Raw genomic sequence first — 17533 nt, 5'->3', positions numbered from 1 at the left:
ACTGTGGAGGATATCACGCAGTTCTGAGGGAGTCACACAAATACCACTGCATTGTGTCCTCCACCTCTATGCAGTACTATGCTATCATTCATTGCCTGGGACAGTGCAGTATTGTTCTGCTAAAATAATCCAGTGTTCTTAATTATTAGTTTTACAAATTGTCCATATGGAGCTACAAGTAGCCTTTCATGCTTCATCGTGCATAACAGAAATACTTAGAACTTACTGCCATCTGTACTGCACTAAGATCCAGAAAAGAGACTCTCTTGTGTGCTTGAGCTGCACGCTGCTTCATTTTGAGTGCTGGAGTCTGTAATAAACAAATATATTGAAGAACATTTATTGCCATCTTATTTTATAGCAAATTATGAGGAACTCTTAATTTTTTTCAAAGCCAAATCTAATGGCACTAAATTTAATTCTAATCAGATACAATTTAACAGAATTCATAAACAACATACTTCTCAGATTACATCATGGAACCCATGGAGATTTTATATATAATATAAATTTACATTATGGAATAATTTAAAACATTAGTTACTCCAGACATAGAATATTCTAAACAGCTTAGGTTAAAAAAGCCCACTAAAAATTCTAGTATTTTAATTTTTGCATTTCAACCTGTTTGCTTTTATTTCTTAAATGACTGTTAAAGATGTTTGAAAGTCCCTTTTTTTCCCATGGCCCTAATTTAAATGTGATTGTAAAGTGAATTTTATTTTCAAAATGCTCTTCAACATCCAGCTAAAAAACTAAGTAAAAAACCCATTGTGAAGGAATTTCAATCTCGTAATACTCCAATGTTAAGGACTTCAAAACATTTTGAACAACTGCTTCACCTACTCTATGTATCCGACACCTAGTTGGTTTAAAATTCATGAGTATGATACTATGAGTATGATCTGCCACTTACAGCTCAAGAAAATTAAATAAAATGTCAAATGTTATAGTGACAATTTCAGTAAAAATAAATAACTTTAAGACTCTGCCTCTTCAGACAAGGGATAATTCAACTAGTTCTTGATTTCTTTATATGAAAAACTGCTAACGTGTTTTCCAGTTCAAGAACCTTTAACTTTATTACACTTTTAACATATCAACCCTGGACCTAAGCTATTTGAACTTAAAAAGAAACAACTGAACAGTTTATTTTATCAAAATTATCGCAGAATCACAAAATGGCTTGGATTGGAAGGGAACTTAAAATTTTGTCACAAACTCCCTGCTATGGGCAGTGACACCTTCCACTCTACCAGGTGCTCCAAGCCCCATCCAATCTGGCCTCAGACACTTCCGGGGGAGGAAACCCAAGCTTCTCTGGGCAACCTGTCCCAGTTGAAGGAACAGCTGGAGTAGTGTCAGGAGAGGGACAGATTGGACATCAGGAGCAGGTTCTCTGCACAGAGGGTGGTTGGGCACTGAACAAGATCCCCAGGGAACAGTCATGGTCCCAAGGCTGCCAGAGCTCCGGGAGCATTTGGACAATTAGGATTGTCCCAGTTTGCATTTGGAGCATTTGGGATTGTTGAGGTGTCTGTGCAGGGCCAGGAGGTCACCTCATTCATTCTGATGAGTGCCTTCTAACTCAGACAATTATATGATTCCATGAAGAATTTCTGCCTTCTGATTTAAATCAACTTCCCTCAAATTTGAAGTCATTCCCCCTTGTCCTGTGCTCTCGTAAAAAGCCTCTCTCCAGCCTTCTTGTAGGCTTCCTCAGATACTGGAAGGCTGCAATTAGGTCACCTTGAAGCTTCTCTTCTCCATGAAGAAATTCTCTCTATCAAGTACAGACCCAAACATACCTTGGATGGTTGTTCATGCTCCCTAAAACTGGTCATTATATATCCCAGATCCTTTGACCTCTGTTTGTAGGGAAGAATAGCTTGGTCCATAGGAACTTGTAACCTGATCCAGTATTCTACGGTACCATAATTTTGAATGTGTCCTGTTTTTCCTAAGGAGTAAATAGGGGATTGCATTAATTTTCTTTTCAACATTGAGGTATGTTACTCAAAAGCTAGGAAAAACCACAAATGCAAGATTTATAGAACAGCCACAAATTAAAGATTGTGCCTAGGCATTACACCAGTGCTTGTGATGTGACATCTGTAGTTCATGTTAGAAACAGAAACAATTCCTCAGGTTCCCACTGTATGATCCAAAATCAAAACACAGCCATTTTTCCCTACTTAAATATTTACTACAAGGCCAAATCAAAGTTCAATATTTTTATCTCCTTAAGGCAAATAAAGGTTAGGACACTTTTGTTTGTTAACAGTTAGAAGTGGTATGCAATTTAAATTACTGGCAAAGGTACCATTTTACAATGCCTTATTAAACCAGATTCTCTACAACAGTAGGCAGTTAAGAGGTCAGTGAATATGCTGATCTGACAAAATGTTTCTAGAAGAAAAAGTAAGCTGCAAAGAACATTCAAGACATCTTAGAAGTGTCTTGTCCAGGATACCTTAAATTTATTTCAATATAATGAGTATGAATTTGCCTAAAATAATCCATAAAATGTAAATAAACACCCTCCTAGATTATGCTACTATATATATATATATTATTAAGCATAATCACCATCATTTGTACCTTCTTCACTATTATACGGCAATCTTTGTCTTACCAGTTTAGATTAAACCATTTCTTCCTTTGTTTATGGATAAGGAAAGAGAGGATATACTTATGACATTCAGCCCAGATACAAAGCATTGATGGGCAAAGTGGGGGTGCCTCCTTTTTTGGGTTTTTTCCCTCTTGCCCTGTGGCTCTATGCCATTATGGACAAAATTGTACCCATCCCAGCTTTCCACAAATGTTGGCAGAACCACAAAAACATGCTGCACATCCAACAGAAAATAGCATTATTGTAAACACTTTTTTTTCCCTTTTGAAACAGTAATGCACAAGTTAATTTTTGGTCAAATATGCATTATTTATCACTTGCAATATAGTGACACATAATCAAACAGAATACTTTGTGAGATCTTAACTACCAACTAAATTTGCTGTGTTGTAGATCTTGCCTTCCTTTTCCAAGATTTCATGGAACTTAAGCTGACAAGAAGCAATTGTTTCATAATCTATGCCATACGCATGATGAACCTCCAGTGTGATGCTGTTTTCCTGTATATAGTGAAAGAAGCTATCATCAGACTGCACAAGAAACTGAGAAGTGAAGTCATATGATGGAGTCTTCCCATGAACTACTGGGGTTATCTGAAGTTCAAAGTCATAGAATGCGTAAGTACAAAAGGTTGTAGGTTCCCAGTCACCGAAAGTGTGTATAGCTTCAGAAGAGAAGATCACTTTGCTGATATGAATTTCGAAAAGGTTCTCTCCTCTTTCTAAATGAACAGTTTCAACAAATCCACCCACTGGATCATTCGGCAATACTTCTTGTCTGGACTTAAGTGGTTTTGTATCATACACAATGTCTCTTAGTTGGGCTGCAACATATAAAATAAAGTTATAATATGATTGTCTTTTTAAAAACTCAAATACAATTAATGACTGAGAAGAAAGGATGAAAGTATAACTCAATTATATTAACAATGTTACTGTCATAAAGGCATTATCAAAAATATTCATACACTGAATGCCCACTGAGCACACTGGCAACAATCAAGAGTATTTCCTCAATGGATCTGCCTCAGTATGCATAGACACAGGCCTCTAACAGTTATTATCAGGTTATAAGGGAGTGAAAAAAGTAAAATTCAGAAGTCTTATGCAATATTCAAAGTAAGTATCACTGTGCAAATGTAGCAGAGATTTAAGATGCACATTTTTGTAGGGTTGATCTAAATTTGCCAGAGAAAGAAATAATACATCTGACTTTTAACATATGTTACATTCTGAGTGGATAGAACTATCAGCAAAGACCTTCACATGTTTCCCAGCTTCAGGTGATAAGTGGTTAATAAGTGGTTAACACAGGTTGGATGGGGCTCTGAGTCCTGACCCTGGAAGGGGTTTGGAATTAGATGGATTCCAGCCCAAGCCATTCTGGAATTGTATGATTCTAAGAAATCAAAATACATGCTTACAGAATTAGGACATAAACCATGATGCAATAGATGCAACTTGGAGACAAAATGTGAAAATTGTTTCAACATCAGAGTTTGTAAAATATCCTATTTGAGGCTTCCTATGCGCCTTTTACACAGTGAAGCCACTAAAAAAATACCTGAAATTCATCCTGTTTAAATACTATGTCAGTTTATTATAACAAGGCTTGGGGGATTTTAGTAACACAAAGTGATTCTGTAGTGATAGTACGGTAAAGTAAAAGGTTGACCATAAAAGTATGATTTATTAAAAAAAACAAGTTTGGTAATTTTATTCTTATTCAGCAATAGCTGCAGTATAAAACCACTTTGCTGGATTTGGTTTAATTAATAACTGCCATTTAAGTCAATGAAAATTAACTGGAACAGATACCTTTCCATTAAAGAACTGACTTTTCTAGTAGTTTTAGGAATGGAAAAGTGTTTCACCTGGAGAATAAATTTAAAACAGTAATTTGGAAGAGATAAAATATAAAAAAAATTAGTGAAGAATATAATTTAAAGATACCTTCTAGTTTTCTGATACGTGCAGCTCTAATATCGAGAAGATGGGTATACTGTTCCAATTTTAACTCATAATCTTTCTGTAGACTTTCCATCTTTCTTGTCATGGTTTCTACTTCAGTCTGAAAAACAATTGCATGTAAAAAGAACTTCTGAGGATTGTCTGTACTGATGTTGTAAATGCTTTCGGCTACAAGTTAAAATACAGTTAGATTTGAGGAAAGAACATTTAGAGTATGCAAAAATAGCAGTTTTTTACTTATCAATACAACAAATCAGTTCTAATGTCAGCAAAATCTAAAAACATCAATAGAAAAACAGAGTAGCTTTTATTTAGGGCAATATACCCAACAGTTTCTTTAACGATTTTGTTATTTTAAATGCTAATTAATTGAATGAAAAGTCAAAATATGATCTGCACTACTCCAACAGTGGAAGTAGAAAGAAGACAGTGAAAGCAGAGTGGAGGTATGGAAAAGGAAGCTTATTTGATAAGCACATTTTCTTGTGAAGACCTGGTAGAAGCTCAGAGATAACATTCAGAGAGAAGGAACAGTCTGAGATTCAAGGGCAGGATGAGCTAAAAGAGTACAATTTAGTCACTTGGATCTCACATTTTTTAAACAATACCTTAAACAACAACAGATTTTATGTTTGGTTCTGTATGCACAGACTGGCTTTGTTGCTGAATTTGCAAGTTTTAATTATTACAAGTGTCAGAGCTACAAAGGTTAAAATGTTATTATTGGGTTATTTCCTACTGTGAGTGGAGTTTAGTACCTGGTAATTTTTGCTAATTTTCTGCTGCACAAGTAACAAATTCCTTGTCTTTTCAAGTTCTTGCACAGTTTCCGCATGTGTTAACTGCAGCTCCTGCATGGAGTATTCTACCTCTTTATGGATATCATCTTCCACTTTTTCCAAGAACAGAAGGTCCACATTCTTTTGTTGCTTTCGATCCTGGAGCACATTAGAAAAATTACAAGAAAATATTTTTGCAAAAGATTTGCATGTATTTGTGCATGGCTTAATGCAACACTGGCATATACTTTTGGTACAACAGTAAGGCAGTAAGCAGAACTTTATAAACTTTAAGCACATGGTAACACAAAAATAGGAATGAGGTAGACTAGAATGTGTCAGGATTGTTTTCAGCAATGTAATCTCATGATTATCAGGAACCAATTAAAATGTATCAGATATTCAGAAGCAATCACTCCTGTCAATCCAATGAAAATACAAACAGATATATTTGCCTTTCTCATAATTAATAATCCTACCTCCATAAATATACAAACTGCAAATTATTATTCTCAGGTCTACATTCCTTCTGTTATTAATACTGGGGAGTTAGTTTTCATTGACGTTTTCTGTATTTTTGGGTTTTTTTAAAATTATCATTATATAATCATCATTACAGTAAACACTTCCTCAAGAAAATAAAACATAAATTACCCAAACAGTGGAAGCATTGCAAAATTATTTGTTCACTGATTTCTTCCTCTCACTCCATTTTTAATTTGTGCAAAAGAAAAAAGAATACAGTATTTTCTGAGTATTTTTGTTTTTCTGTTTTAATAATCAAAGATAAGTTCCTAAGATAAGTTCCTGTGGTATTGATATACCACATACTGGAATTTCCATGCTTATGGTACACTTGCATCAATTACAGAATTCATAAACAAAATTGGTTTTAGTAAACATTATAGGGATCACAAGATGCTGTGATAAGTCATTTAACTAAGAGAAACTAAGCTTTTTTAAATGGCTGTGAATCTGATTTAATTCTCTTTTGTTGTTATAATGAACTATTTACATAAGTTAAGATTTAATCCTGGCAATCTTTTCATCTTCCCTTCTGATTAACTGTAACTAAAAAAATAACAAGACCAGTAGTTAATGCCTCATTTGAGCTAGAGGCATTAACTACTGAAAGATGCTCAAATTATTCAGCCCTTGAAAATTCCAGGTGTGTAGAAAGCATACAATGGTCAGCCAAGGGTTTAACAAAAGAAGAAAAAACCCAACAAAACCAACAAACCAACAAAAACACCTTGCACAAATGAGAAAATAAGAGAATGCAAAATATGGAATTCTAGAATGGTTTGGGTTGAAATGGATCCTAAATATTATCTAGTTCCTACCCCGCATTCTTTGTAAGATACCTTTATAAGTAAGAGGGTTTCATTGAATTCTGCCACACCAACATCACTTTCCTGAAATTTAATGGAAAGTTGTTACCAGATGTGAATTGAAGAAATACATTCAGAATAACAAGATACATTCTCACTAGACATTTTGCTTGATAGCATGAATAAATAAACACATATTTTTCTATATTCTTTGACTAGAAGAAAGTATAAAGAAGTATCTGCACTATGCATAAAACACAGAGGGTGTTTTTTTCCTCATATTTGAAACAAAAATACAGTTCACCTTGGTTAAAAACTTCACTTGATTTTTCAGATCATCTAGTTGTTGTTTTTGTTCCAGGTAGCGCAACTGCAGGTCTTTGTTGTCTTGCATTAGCTTTTCCTTTTGGTCTTGACATAGAAGAACAAAATATTACACTTAATTAAACATAGTTAAGAAAATTACAAACTTGATTTTTTCATATTCATATATGCATGAAAATTTCATTGCAAAATGCAGAAACTAATGTATTTTGTATGTGAAAACCTTTGTGTCCTTGTTCTGGTTAGGACAGGGTTAATTTTTGCAAGATGTCAACTTTTACTGACACAATCAATACTTCTCTATTAAGACAATCATAAAAAAACTGTACTTATTAAATAGTCTACTCTGTAGAACAGTACTATAAATAAGAACAACAAATGCAGCAATAATGAGATTTTATTAATGTAAAATAAAAAGTACTTAGACATAACTAAGTAAATACATACACTGTATGAATTTATGAGTGACAACAATCTTTGCTATAGGAATTGTTTAAACTTAGATTTTGTATTAGCTCATCTCAGTCTTTTAAAACCTGCATGAAACATTACTGTTAGTAAGCTTCAATGAACATGAACCAAACAGCTATTGTAATTTATGGCTGAGAATCTGGAAAATACTGGTAAGACAAGAAACACAAGTATAAATGTCTACGGGAAATGAGACTGGTGGAAGGGTGATCTACCTTTTGAAAGTACTATATTAAAAAAACCCCAGAAAACATAGTTAGAGTGTTTTCTATTTTCTATCTAAATACATTTCTTTCAAGTATTACAAAGCACATTATGATGTTATGGCCAGAAAAATACTACTAAAACAATCAGATCAAATTACAGGATCATTGTAAAAGGGAAATACAGAAGGAGGACAAAGAAAATGTCAAGATGATGTTGGACTCCTGTAGCATTAAGAATTTTCAAGGCTTCACTTATTTTACCATCTTAGACATGGAAAAGCTTAGGAAAAAGACTCATATGCCAAACTACAAAGGGTACAAGACATTATTTCTACACTACTTCTAGGCAGTAGTTTAAGACAAGCATTAATTTCAATTCTTGTACTGAACTTCAAAGAGGAATGTGCAGCAAATCAGATACTCTGAAATATGTGACTGAAGAAAGTTATACTTCCTATGTTTTGTGAAAGACGGAGCTATAATCAAATCCTATATACAGAGGCCTAGAAGGATATTAGAACATCTACTCCAGCTGCAGCAAGTCAATTCAATAGAAATCAGAAGTGTAGTACTCTGGTGTTTCAGTTTAGGAGTACAACAAGCTACCTGGGGAAGGGATGGTAAACACCTGACAGTTAAACATAATGGCCACAGGAAGGAAAGAAGATGGAATGCCAGTTTTTTCATAATCATGCTACAAGTAACAAGTGTTAGTATGTCATAACTTCATAATAATGTAGCTTAAAGCATCTTTATTTTAGTATCAATTAAGGCTAATTTTGCAAACACTTACTGTGATCAAATAAAATATTTAAATATTTAATCTGGTATGTGAAGTCAGCAGAGCTACTGAGAATCCTAATGGTACGCATGTGCTGAACTCAACCCATTATCATAAGAATTATTCACAACAAGTTGGCCCACTTCATTCCATGAAATTGTTCACAGAAATACACCTCTTAAAAATTGAAGAATCAACTCTAAACTAAGTATCTTCACTTTCTGTCTGTGCTTGTCTTTTGTAAACTTCATATTGCTACAGTAACCAGTAATGAGATTAAAATAAAGATTGCAAGGTCAGTATTCACTAAGAAGTTGTCCTACAGTATGAAGAAAACACATATGAAATAATCTGTTCATTAGATTAAAAGAAAACTGTTATTTTAAATGTACAATGCTGTAAATAAAAATTAGTATGTACTGAAAATAAAAACAAATCTGAATTAATGAAAGACAAACATTGCCAAGGGCCTATATGGGCTTCACATAGCTTTGTACAGTGAACAGAATAGTGGTTTATAATTTGAGAGAGACTGTCAGAGGGGGTCTCTTTTTCCACAAGAACTTTCAGTGTAGAGAAGAGAAGAAATACTGAATAAAGAGTAAATATGAAAACACAACAGATGAAGGATAAATGCAGCTGAAATTATATGAGCCTCATTCAGCTCATATTCTGTATTGGGTAATATTTTGCATTTAATAGATAGTCATAACTTAGGTGTATTTAGCAAATGTATACTTAAAATGCAGCTTTGAAAACACCAGCAACAGAGATTCCACTTTTCTGGGTAGTATGTCTCAACTCCAACATGGATATAATCTCACATTTTGAGAAAATACTAGTTTTCTCAGAAATATACCTCTTTCTAATTTGATCTTGTCAAGGATTTCATTTTTGTCTGCTAGATCATTTTTGATAGCTGCCTCTAGTTTAGCAATTTGCAGTTTCAGTTGCTGTTCCTTTGATTTCCATTGCTGTTCATGGGGCGGACTGAAGACACTACAATAAAACATATGTTATATGAAAAACTTTTAGAAATCAACTCCAGCAGAAAATAATCAAGGAGAAAACCTTTTAACAGCACAGAGACCACTGTCATTGTGGCTGAGGAATCATGTAAACATGTTGGTCGGCTGCTCTTGAAACCCAGGTGGCTCTCTCAGGATGCAATTAAAAACCATGAAAGATTTGTGGGATGAGCAAAGGAACTGACCTTAATTTACAGCTCCAAAGTTAAAAAAAGTTGGTAGCACGCAACATTTGTGGGACTAGGAAAGCAACTGAGATGCATATCTCAGAATAATCCACAACAGCAAAATTCAGCAAGTGACAACTACAAAACTAGGGGTTTTTTGTGTGCAAACCCTCTTAATTAGAGAATTGGAATCATCCACCTGATTTTTTAAATTTGTGAGACATGCAGAACCTCAAGTCAGTTGCCTGGTCAAAGAAATGTTGACCACAAAGTGACAACAGTTTTCTCATACTCTAAAACAGCAATTCTGCTACTGCTTAAGAAGCATATATAAAGTAATCTTCCTCCTACTTGAAGAAATAAAAAAAAAGTGGGAAAAGAAATTGGAGTGACTATTTTGGCTTTAACATTATTTGCTTGTAAACTGCCAATCTATTTGCAAGGACTGCAGGGGTACAGAATCAGAACTGCTGAAACCATAACAAAATGTGTAACTCAGACTGAAATAAAAGAAATTCTATTATATAATTTACAGTACAATTCCTTGCAGGTAAAAAGAAAAAGTAATGTAATGTGCTTTCTTAGCCAGTGAGTACTATGCTCTTCATATTACTGTTGTTCAATTCTCGCATTCTTATTGACTGGAAAAATGTCCATCTTAACAAATCATAAACCAGTTTTATTCATTTACATATTCTGTGAAAAATCATAAACTATGGGGTTTTCTTTAAACAAAGGCATCAGTTCCTCAACTCTTTCCTTTGCAGAAGCTCACCAGTTAACAAATATTATATTTTATATACATAAATGTATTTAAAAATCTTCTGGAATCTATTTTGCACCCCATCTCTCCCAGACATCTATGTAACAAGCCTCAACAAAAAAAAAAAAAGAGAAGAAAGAAGTATTGCAGAAGGGACAGCCCACAGAGCCTTGTAGACTGTACCTGTAGACTCAAAGATAATGCCTGCTCTGATGGGTGACTACATGCAGTGATTCTGAGTACTTGTAAGTGCAGTTACATCAAAAATATTTGAAGAATGACCTTAAAGGAAAAAAAAACTATTACAGCATGAACTGTAGACTCTGAAGTACATGGTGAGGGTTTATATTCTGGATTTGTGCTCTTCTTAAAAACTGTTTTATTTCCCTGTATTTTGTCGTTTCTTCATAGTATACCTAAACTCTTTAATACATTTCTCCAGTCACAGAACATCTTACACGTTGACGGATTGTCTTTTACAGCATGCATGAACTTAAGGAATGCTTCTAAGTCCTGCAGTAAAATAAGATTCATTTTACTCTCCTATAATTTTGAAGATAATATGCAGGGAATATAATGCACTGCACCCACTATCATTCCATAGTACTGCCTAGGTATAAAAAAGATACAGTGTGTTCTCTAACTGCTCAAAGTCTCATTGGTCCCATAAGGAAAGAACAAAGCATATTAAAAAAGGTATCAAATACCCGTAGTTTTCACACTTCTGAAAGTATTTTCACATTTCAGTGACAACTCTATGTGCATTTGCTTGCTTTAGGTACAATAATTTCACATAAAGATTCAGTTTTTTGGAAGACTATACTGTCAGAGAAACCATTAAGAGTTACTATGATGGCAGTTCAAGATCTCAGTATTTAAATGAAGAAGATTTCAGAAGACAGGTTTCCTCCAAGCCTATGTAATGCTAATGATTATATTTAATGTTTGATGTTTAATGATTATGCTTAATGAAACGTTTTTGTTTGAATTGAGTCCACTTGTGTTGTTTTTTCATTTGAATTTAAGATTCACGTGGTAAATCTGTAACATCTATGGTATTTCATCAGAGTTAAAGCCATGTGAATAAACTATAATGGTCAATCACACTGGGCACTGTTTCTTTTGAAATAATTTAGGCATTGTCGGGTTTGCATTACAAGGTCATATGAAAACCACTCTTCCAAACCGTTTATCAAAATGTATTGTTTTCTTGGGCAAAGAGTAAATAATAAGAGTCAACTGACAAATTCATACTTGTTCTTTGCAAACTTTTCAGGTGCAGTTCTGCAGTCTTGTCTTTGGCAAAATTGTTATCAACTTCCCAAAAATAATGTCAGTAAAGGATGGATTTGTGCCTCTTTTCCTCTATTAATGATCCAGCACCTGTGGGCACTTCCTACTCATCACTAGCAAAAAGTAAGCTGCAGTAGAGTTCCATTGTGAAAATAAGAAACTGGAAAAGCTAGCCATTAAACAGTGGTTATAATGAAATTATCCATTTTCCTAATTTCTTGTCACTCAAGGTGCTGGTTTTGGCTGAGGCACAGGTACTTTTTGTTCCTAGTGGTTGGTATGGGGCTGTGTTTTGGATTTGTGCTGAACACAGTGATGATAAATACAGAGATGCTTTTGTTACTGCTGAGCAGGGCTTGGAGATAACCAAGGCCTTTTCTGGTTTTTAAACTGCTGTCCTGGGGAAAGGGCTGGGGGAGTGTGGGAAACTGGGAGGCGACACAGCTGGGAGAGCAGATCAAAGGAATATTTTCTAGTAGATAAAGTGAGAAGAAGGAGGAAAAGGGAGGACATTTGGTGTGATGGTGTTTGCCCTCCCAAGTCACTGTAACGTGTGATGGGGCCCTGAAGGTGTGGAACAACTGCCTGCCCCTTGGAAGCCAGCAATGAATTCCTTGTTTTGCTTTCCTTGTGTGCACAGCTTCTGCTTTCCCTATTAAACTGTCTTTATCTCACTGCACAGTTTTTCTAGCTTTTACTTTTTAAATTCTCTCTCCAGTCAACTGATGGGGAAGTGAGCAAGGGCTGTGAGGGGGTTGGTGGCTGGCTGGAGTAAAACCACAATATGGAATGATGAAACATGAATCAATGTTTAAATGGGACTATATGAAAAGACAGATCATTTTAGATAAAAGAACAGTCGTATTTTAGGTTACTATGTGGTAACAGAAGCATATTTAAATTTATTTAAACATCTTAAATTCTCTATGACTTAAGTAGAACAGGAATATCATAAGTTGATTTCTTTTCTGCATAATGATAAAAGAGAGAAAGAAATCATAATCGGAAATATTTATAACATGATCAAATTTTGGAGAAATCTACAACAATGAACTTAAGTGACAGACAACTGATCAACTGCCCCTATACAAATCTCTGAGTATTGTGATAATACAACTGTTACATCTCATAAGTAAAAAACTATTTTAAGTTATTTGTACTCACCATTTTTCACTTCTACAATTTTTAATTTCACTACAAACAGTACAGGAAGTATAAGAAATATTGTAAGAATTCTATAAACAAAAATTGGTATCACTCACATTGTGTTTAGTCATTGGTATTTTTTGACAGCCATCACACTGACAAGCCAAACACTTTAAGAGGAGAAATAATTTCAGTACACGAAAATATGTTAAGCATTTTACATACTTTCTGAGACAATTATTAACTCTAAGACACCTGTCTTATTATCTAACCCTCTTTAGTGCAATAAAATCACAATTTCACAATAATGGAAAAGCTCATTTGAAGGTCATTTTTTTCTTTCATATGCTTGTGGCAATTGGCTAGAATTACTTATTTCTGTATCAGTAGAAGTGAAATAATAGCTATTACAAAAGAAACAAACCACGCCTCAAAAAAAAAAAAGTGGAAAAGCTAAATATCAGACTTTATATAGGTCCACTGTGAAGTGCTGGAAGAACTTTTATCCCATTGACAAAAAATTCAAACACCTCTTTGTTAAAAAAAACCCCAAGAAACAATCCCAAAACCCAAACCAAATCCAAATTAATATATATCTATCTAGAAGTATCCTTCTTTCAAAAATAACTCTAAAGAAAATAATGAGAAAGTCAACTAAAAATTTTTTCATTTATGTTCAAAATAAAGTGACTCCTACTTATTTTTAATTAAGTTTTTAGAAGTTGTGTCCTATTGTTTCAAGAGTATTAGAACAAGTTGGTCCATTTAAACAGGGCTGATGAAACACATGCAGAGTACCATGAACATTTCCATATACAATTACTGATATGATAAACTGGAGCATGAACATATTTACATGTGTGCACAAACATTTAATAGGCACATTCCAGCACTTAGTGTATGAAGTCCTATTCAACAGGACAGGAACCTAATTTTTCATATACAGAATCCATAACTCACCTGTTATGCAGCTTATCACAGTTTTCCTTCAAGAGTTTGTTCTCGTTTTCTAGATCATTTATTCTTTCCTGCAACTAAAATGAAGAAGGAAGTTTTATTTGATGCACAGCACAAAAGCAAATAACAATGAATGTGTGAAGACAGATAGTTAATTATTTGTAGGCATTGTCAAGCTATTATTTGTTCTTTTTATACAAAATCAGCAGCACAGAATATTCTGCGTTGGAAGGGATACAAGGATCATCAAGTCCAATTTAAAGTGAATGGCCCGTTTGGGGATGAAAACCAGAACCTTGGCAGTATTAGCATCCTGCTCTAACCAAAAGAGCCAATCTCAGGGTATACATACAAAATAAAATAAAAATCTAAAAGTCTAAGTGTATTACTGACATGAAAAACAACACATTCTTGTTTTCAAAACATTCACTAAAGCAAGACATAACTTTAAAGCTATGAGATAGCAAGAAGATACCTTCATGCATTACAATAGTTGAAAGGTTTGGAGGAAGTATCTGAGTTACTTCTTGGTAAACCTGGTTCATGCAAAATACATTTAAAATAGGTAAACCAGGTGGTGAAACTAAATTTACTACAAAATGTAACAGAAAAAACAAGTAAGACTGCAGACTCTTACTCCTCATGCATTGAAGAGAATGAGAAATAAACCACTTGATTTTTAGCCCTAAGTGTGGATGACATCCACAGAGAGCCTCTAGACAAAGAAACGGAAGTAACTGATTTGAACTGCTGAATCAGATATAACACTATAGTGTACTGGAATTAAATCAGGTTGAAAGAATACTAAAAAACTATTATCAATAAATTAAGTATCATTTTCTTTCAGTTAACAAACCACTTGTTCAGTATCAGAATTGACATGGAATCCTATACCTTAACCTCAAATATTGTCCAAACACTGGCGCAGTGACTATGTGGCACAGGCATCAAGTGTGGTTGATATTCTACCAAATGCAAAGTAGCAGCCACTGTCTTTTTCTTTTTAATGGGATAAAAGTATATATATCACTAGTATATATATCACCATGTCAGTCTTCTAAATGTGTTTGAAACATCTATTCACATTTTCACAATTAAAAGGTATCTCATCATTAACTCTTCCCTTATCTGTATGTAGTTCAAGCAGATTCAAGATCTCTTGAACACAATCTCACCTCTTCTGTCCTTCTGTTTGAAATAGTTACCGTCTGCAATTCTTTTTGAAGATGAAAGCACTTTAACCGCTCCTCTTTAAGCTGAACATTCAGTTCATCATCTTTTGCTAATAAAGCATCATGGTTGGTCTTCAAGTTCTTTAGGTTCTGTGAAAAGGAAGGAAGGAATATCAAAATAAACCTTGTAGAATGTTCACACACTGTGTATGTATTTCAACACGGGGCTCTCAAGGAGCTATTGAGTAGATGTTCTCAATGGGATCAGCAGGACACATTCTTGAACTAAATAACTAAAAGTAACTTTCACTTCCCATGGCCAGCAGAAGGTGACCTGGTTGCCCTCAGGAATATCAAAACCTCAGTTTCCTCATGATGAAAATGACAAAGAAATAAATCTGTAAAGCAATTAAAAGATTTTGCAGTGCTTACAGTGATTGTACATGCTAATCAAAAACCACTGCAGCAGCAAGCAGAAATCAATGTCATCCACATCTATGTTAATCATAGAGCTTGCCACAGCTCTCTTAACCCTTATATTTATATATACATATACACACACACACATATAAATCTTTATACTTATAGATACACATATACACACAATTGTAGATATATGATTCTTTTGCAACCCTCATGCATTCAGCTCTATTTCCCAGCTAGAAGAACTTTAATAAGAGACTTCTGATTTCCATTGTATTTTCATTCACTTTGATGGCACATTTAACCAATTTTAAAATTAAATGGAGGATGCCAATAGAGCCACTATTCCAAAATATTAGTTAATATTATACTGCCTACAATCCTGTAATTAGGCCTCATTCATTAAAAATTCACATGTAAATCACATTCAAATTACGATTTGAGACAACATAGTTGAAAACCCAATCACCTGTTTCATAAAATGACTGGATGATAATTTATGCCAAATACATATGTGAATATAGTTAATGTTTAATGCTTTTAGACAGCAAGAAGTTAGCTTCATTTTTTTCCATACAGCATTCCTACTAAGTAGTTAAATGGAGAAGCTAAATGTTAATCCTGTAAAAATCGTTTACGTTCACATGCAGTCTGAACAGACTGGAAATTAACAAAAAACCTATGAAAAATCAGTCACCAACTTGATCTTCAGCTTTTCATATTCATTTCTCAGGAAGACAAAAATCACAGAGAATACACAATATTAGCAGTCAGTCTAACAAAAAGAAATAGAGTTATTTTTATAGCTGTTTTTATAACTAGTTATTTATAAACAGAGAGAATTTAACTCTAAATTCTAGAGTAACCTCTCTCTATTTTAGCTTTTTTAAAGTGAAAGAAGACAAAATGCCATGTTAAACCGTTTCTCAGTTTGGCAGAGAAGATACAGGAGTTACACTGAAGAGGGGGAAGGAGGCAAAGCAAAACAAAATGCAGAAACAAAAAAACATGGCCAAAAAAAGGAATCAAAGAAAAATCTAATGGCACAAGTGTTATTTAGCATGCTAACAATAAGCACACAAGTGTTTTTAAGGATACTCAGTGCTTCCACTTCTTAAGGCTGGATACGTAATAAAGCAGGTAGGATTCCTCCTTACAGGAAGTCTCCCATTTCCAAAATATTATCATACCACCTTTGTATGCATATGCAGTTTTCCATATACATACAGGAAAAAAGCAGAAAAAAAGCGGTATAATTAAAACCTACAGATAATCTACCATGGAATTGCATGTTCTGGAGATATTTTCATAAAATTGCTCTTTTTATAAGGAAAATTATTACTTAAAGTGGCCCTATAAATTAATTTCCAAGAACATGCGAGCAGAGGTTAAATCCTAAGAGAACAGAAGAGCCAAACTGCCCAAACTTCAGCAAAGAGTATTAAGTGAAGGGGGCTTGGTAGCCTTTTTTGGTAAATCAGTCCATCTAAGTCAAAGTCCTCTCTTTAAATGATCAGTGATCTCTTTCCATAGCCAGACAACTCAGTTCATTCTTCATAATCTGCTTGGTATGACTTTGCAGATGAAATCACTAAGACTTGCTAGACCCTGCTGAAAAAAAGAGAGATTAAGACTAAAAATCCCTACTCCATCTGGAGTAGTTTGAGTGAAATCTAGGATGTGGTTCATTTTAATGTACTCAGTATTGACTTAGAATCAAGAACTGTGTACAATTTGTCTTCTGTTTAGCATGCTTATGTGATAAGAGCATAGAAATGTTACTGATCAAATTGCAATTACCTCTTCAAGCTGGAGAAATTTTCCTTCCATTGCTGAAAGAGCATTGCTTCTCTCAGCCAGCTGTTTACGGACCTTGATCATTTCCACATTGTCCTGAATGTTTAGCCTTCAAAATTAAAAACAAATGCATCATAAACACATACTTGAAGAAGATGTAGTGTATAATAGCCAAATTATTTTGTTCTTCTATAATTCACACTAGACAGTTTAGGTAAATAAACATTTTACTGTTTGATGACACAGCAACTTCAATCAATACATATACATCTTTGTTTATTGTATAAAGC

The 17533-nt window shown here is 34.1% G+C and overlaps 1 protein-coding gene across 8 annotated transcripts in view; it reads right to left on the bottom strand.

Annotated features, from left to right (window-relative positions):
- The window catches only part of RPGRIP1L (RPGRIP1 like), a 52019-nt gene that overhangs the window by 24202 nt on the left and 10284 nt on the right, over positions 1 to 17533 (bottom strand). For 7 of the 8 annotated variants that reach the window (XM_036402243.2, XM_054516387.1, XM_036402244.2 and 4 more), the window contains 11 exons: positions 17247 to 17352; positions 15027 to 15173; positions 13855 to 13928; positions 9357 to 9496; positions 7020 to 7126; positions 6749 to 6799; positions 5364 to 5543; positions 4588 to 4705; positions 3006 to 3458; positions 1809 to 1960; positions 227 to 310 (listed from right to left, as the gene is read on the bottom strand). In XM_036402243.2, coding sequence (XP_036258136.1) covers positions 227 to 310; positions 1809 to 1960; positions 3006 to 3458; positions 4588 to 4705; positions 5364 to 5543; positions 6749 to 6799; positions 7020 to 7126; positions 9357 to 9496; positions 13855 to 13928; positions 15027 to 15173; positions 17247 to 17352 — 1612 coding nt within the window. Of the gene's footprint in view, positions 1 to 226; positions 311 to 1808; positions 1961 to 3005; positions 3459 to 4587; positions 4706 to 5363; positions 5544 to 6748; positions 6800 to 7019; positions 7127 to 9356; positions 9497 to 13854; positions 13929 to 15026; positions 15174 to 17246; positions 17353 to 17533 lie in introns of those variants that run through there. The other variant, XR_004981943.2, reaches the window with a different exon arrangement.

The sequence above is a fragment of the Molothrus ater genome, chromosome 14, assembly GCF_012460135.2.
Source record: "Molothrus ater isolate BHLD 08-10-18 breed brown headed cowbird chromosome 14, BPBGC_Mater_1.1, whole genome shotgun sequence".
NCBI classification, from domain to species: Eukaryota; Metazoa; Chordata; class Aves; order Passeriformes; family Icteridae; genus Molothrus; species Molothrus ater.
Note: the sequence above shows the minus strand (reverse complement) of the source record. Positions and strands in the feature narration are given on the sequence as shown.